Raw genomic sequence first — 2785 nt, 5'->3', positions numbered from 1 at the left:
TGAACATGGTGTCGGCGGCGATTTGACGCGCCAACTCACAATCCGACACAGCAGTCGTTGCGTGTACTGCCGTTTTGTGATATGATACAGTCTAAAATCCCTCGATTTAGGGTTTATGGTGTAAAACACCTCGCGGGCCAATCCAGCCAATCCGTGTCCTGTATTGGCTTGCTTTTCAGCCAATCCGTGCCACCACAAGGTTTTACACGCATATCCCACCATGGTGCAAGTTGAGAAAGACCGTCGCCCACTTGACCTTTTGCCCTCCTCGTGCTGGCGATAGCGACCGCCGCCATGGCAGCCACCTCGTGCCCGTATGCTAACGCTGGCGCCAATGCGATCCTCGTGAGCAACGCGCTGTGCCCTACTCCGTCCACGCCATGCCTCGTCAACCGCACCTGCAGCTACCTCCGGGACGCGACCTTGGAGGCTGACGCGAATGGCCCGGGTAGCTACATTGCCAGCGCCGTCGGCGACATGTCGCTCTATGGCCTCAGCACGCTGTACTGCCGCAAACTCGGCGCCGCCTCTCATGACGCTGCGTAGGACCATCCAAGGGTCGGTCAACTCGCATGCGTGCCTGGCGAGCATGGTCTTGCCCAAGACGGGCCTCAGATCATTGTGCGTCGTTGCCATAAGCACTCGATGCTCGAACACTCACGTCATCTACTAGTCAAGCGTCGTACGTGGCCAACTTGAAGGCCGACTTTGAGTGGCCATCGACGCTCACGTCCATGTTCGGTGCTTGCTGGTGGCGATAGCTGACGCTATGCTAGAAAGCTCAACGCGGGCAATACGACCCAAGTCCCAACCAAGCTACCGCCGTCCGTCACCTTCCTGTACGTCCAATGTGTCGGCCTGTCGTCACGTTCTGTCGTAGGCGCTGGGACGACATGGGCGTCCACACGATCCCGAGTGTCCTGTCCACGTGGACGCACTTGTCATCGTCGCATCGTGTAGTTTGCATCTCATGCTGGCATAGGAGTCTTGCTGGCAACCCTATCAGTGACATTACGAACGTCGACTTTGGCAATCTCGTCTACATGTACCTGCCGAGAGTGTGCGAAGTCGTACGATTGCGATCTAGTTCGCTCTACAATGCACCCGTTGCGCGTATTCAGAATGTGACCTTCGGGTCCAAGCTCAACTACTTGTCCGTAGTAGCGCACATCGTATATCGACTCTGACTCAACGTCTCGTAGCGCCATCTCTGGCACGCTCACATCGTTCGTCTTGGCCAAGCCAGCCTACGACATCCTCAACAGCCTCACCCCCGCCTCCAACTACATCGGGTACGAAGTCAACAACTTCAAAACCGACCTCAACACGACGGCCTGCACTCGCGCCGGTGGTGTTCTGCAGCCTCTCTGGGCGGCACCGGCGTCCTACTCGGTGTGCGTCGTGCACGGTATGTCAGTCTTTGTTGGGCAACTGTATGAGCAAAATGACGATTGATAGAGGCTACGAAAGCACCAACTGCCGACCCAGCAACGGGATCGATGGAGCCGACCTTGGCGACATTGACGCCAAAGGTGGTGCCAACCACGCCGGCACCGACAGAAGACACCTCTTTGAATGGTGCGTCTTTGAAGTGACTTGTGCTACATGCGAATGCTTGTAGTCGTGTACAGTGTCAGTGTCGGCGTCGCCGTTGTCGTGCTGCTCATCGTGGGCTACTGCTGCTGGAAGCGCCGTAACGCGGCACCTAGAAGGAGTGCCAAGTCGCCAACAACAAAAACGACGATTACGGGGTCGCTACCGTCGAGTAACGCGGTGCGTGGTGCAGACGTGGACCTCGACCGTCTCCGCTTGCTGCGCCTCGAACATCACGAGCTCGTGGTGGTCGACGACGCCCCGCTCGCCGCTGGCGCCCATGGCGAGGTCTGGCGCGGCATGTATTTGCAGCAGCCGGTCGCGATCAAGCGGACAAAAGACAAGTCGGCCAAAGCGATTGCGAAAATGTCGGCTGAAATTCTTCTCTTGTCGAGGTTGGTTGATATATCTTTTTTCGAAGTTCAAATTTGCGTAGAATCGACTGTCCGTTCATTGTGCATCTCGTTGGTGCGAGCTGGACACGCCTAACGGACCTCGAGTGCGTCGTCGAGCTCATGGACTTGGGCGATCTCCGGTCGTTTCTCACGGCCATGTCACACGACGACTACCACTGGGACCAAAAGCTAACCAGCATTTTCCAAGTGGCCCAAGGGCTCATGTACCTGCATACGTTTGAGACGCCGATCATCCACCGCGATCTCAAGTCCCGCAACGTCCTCCTCGACTCACAGAAGGTCCACTCTCCACCGATACACGCCAATGTCTCACGGAGAAAGATGGGGATAGGGGACCAAGCTCACGGACTTTGGCGAGTCCCGTGAGATGGACGAAGAGACCCTTACGAACGGTATCGGCACGTACCAGTGGATGGCGCCCGAGATTTCAACGGGCCACGACTACTCGACGGCGGCTGACGTCTACTCGTTTGGTACATCTTCCATTCTTAGGGCTAGGTTCTGATAGAAGGGGTAGGGGTCTTGCTGTCCGAGTACTCGACGCACCGTGTGCCGTACGCCGACATGGTCAACCCGCGCACCAACAAGCCGATGCACCAGCAGTTCATCATGCACCAGGTCGCGGCGGGCGAGCTCGCGCCAACGTTCGAGACGGAGACGACGCCGGCGTGGGTTGTGGATCTCGCGTCGCAGTGCTTGTCGTGCGATCCGGACCCCCGTCCGAGTATGCTACGTATTGCGAGTTTGCTCAAAACGAAGGTGTCGAGCTAGACTAG

General features: G+C 57.3%; 1 protein-coding gene across 1 annotated transcript; it reads left to right on the top strand.

Moving 5' to 3' along the window:
• Positions 1–267: 267 nt before the first annotated feature.
• Positions 268–2780, top strand: SDRG_12977 (TKL protein kinase; the record flags this gene model as incomplete). Its single annotated transcript, XM_008619060.1, has 12 exons — positions 268–503; positions 547–621; positions 674–736; positions 777–839; positions 881–1045; positions 1088–1153; positions 1203–1408; positions 1459–1578; positions 1622–1988; positions 2030–2288; positions 2341–2482; positions 2527–2780. Exons 1-12 carry the CDS (start codon positions 295–297, stop codon positions 2778–2780), a joined length of 1989 nt encoding a protein of 662 aa, XP_008617282.1. The 5' UTR covers positions 268–294.
• Between the last annotated feature and the right edge of the window lie 5 nt (positions 2781–2785).

The sequence above is a fragment of the Saprolegnia diclina genome (assembly GCF_000281045.1).
Source record: "Saprolegnia diclina VS20 unplaced genomic scaffold supercont1.54, whole genome shotgun sequence".
NCBI classification, from domain to species: Eukaryota; Oomycota; class Saprolegniomycetes; order Saprolegniales; family Saprolegniaceae; genus Saprolegnia; species Saprolegnia diclina.
The sequence above is the reverse complement of the archived record's forward strand: the minus strand, read 5'-3'. Positions and strand labels throughout refer to the sequence as shown.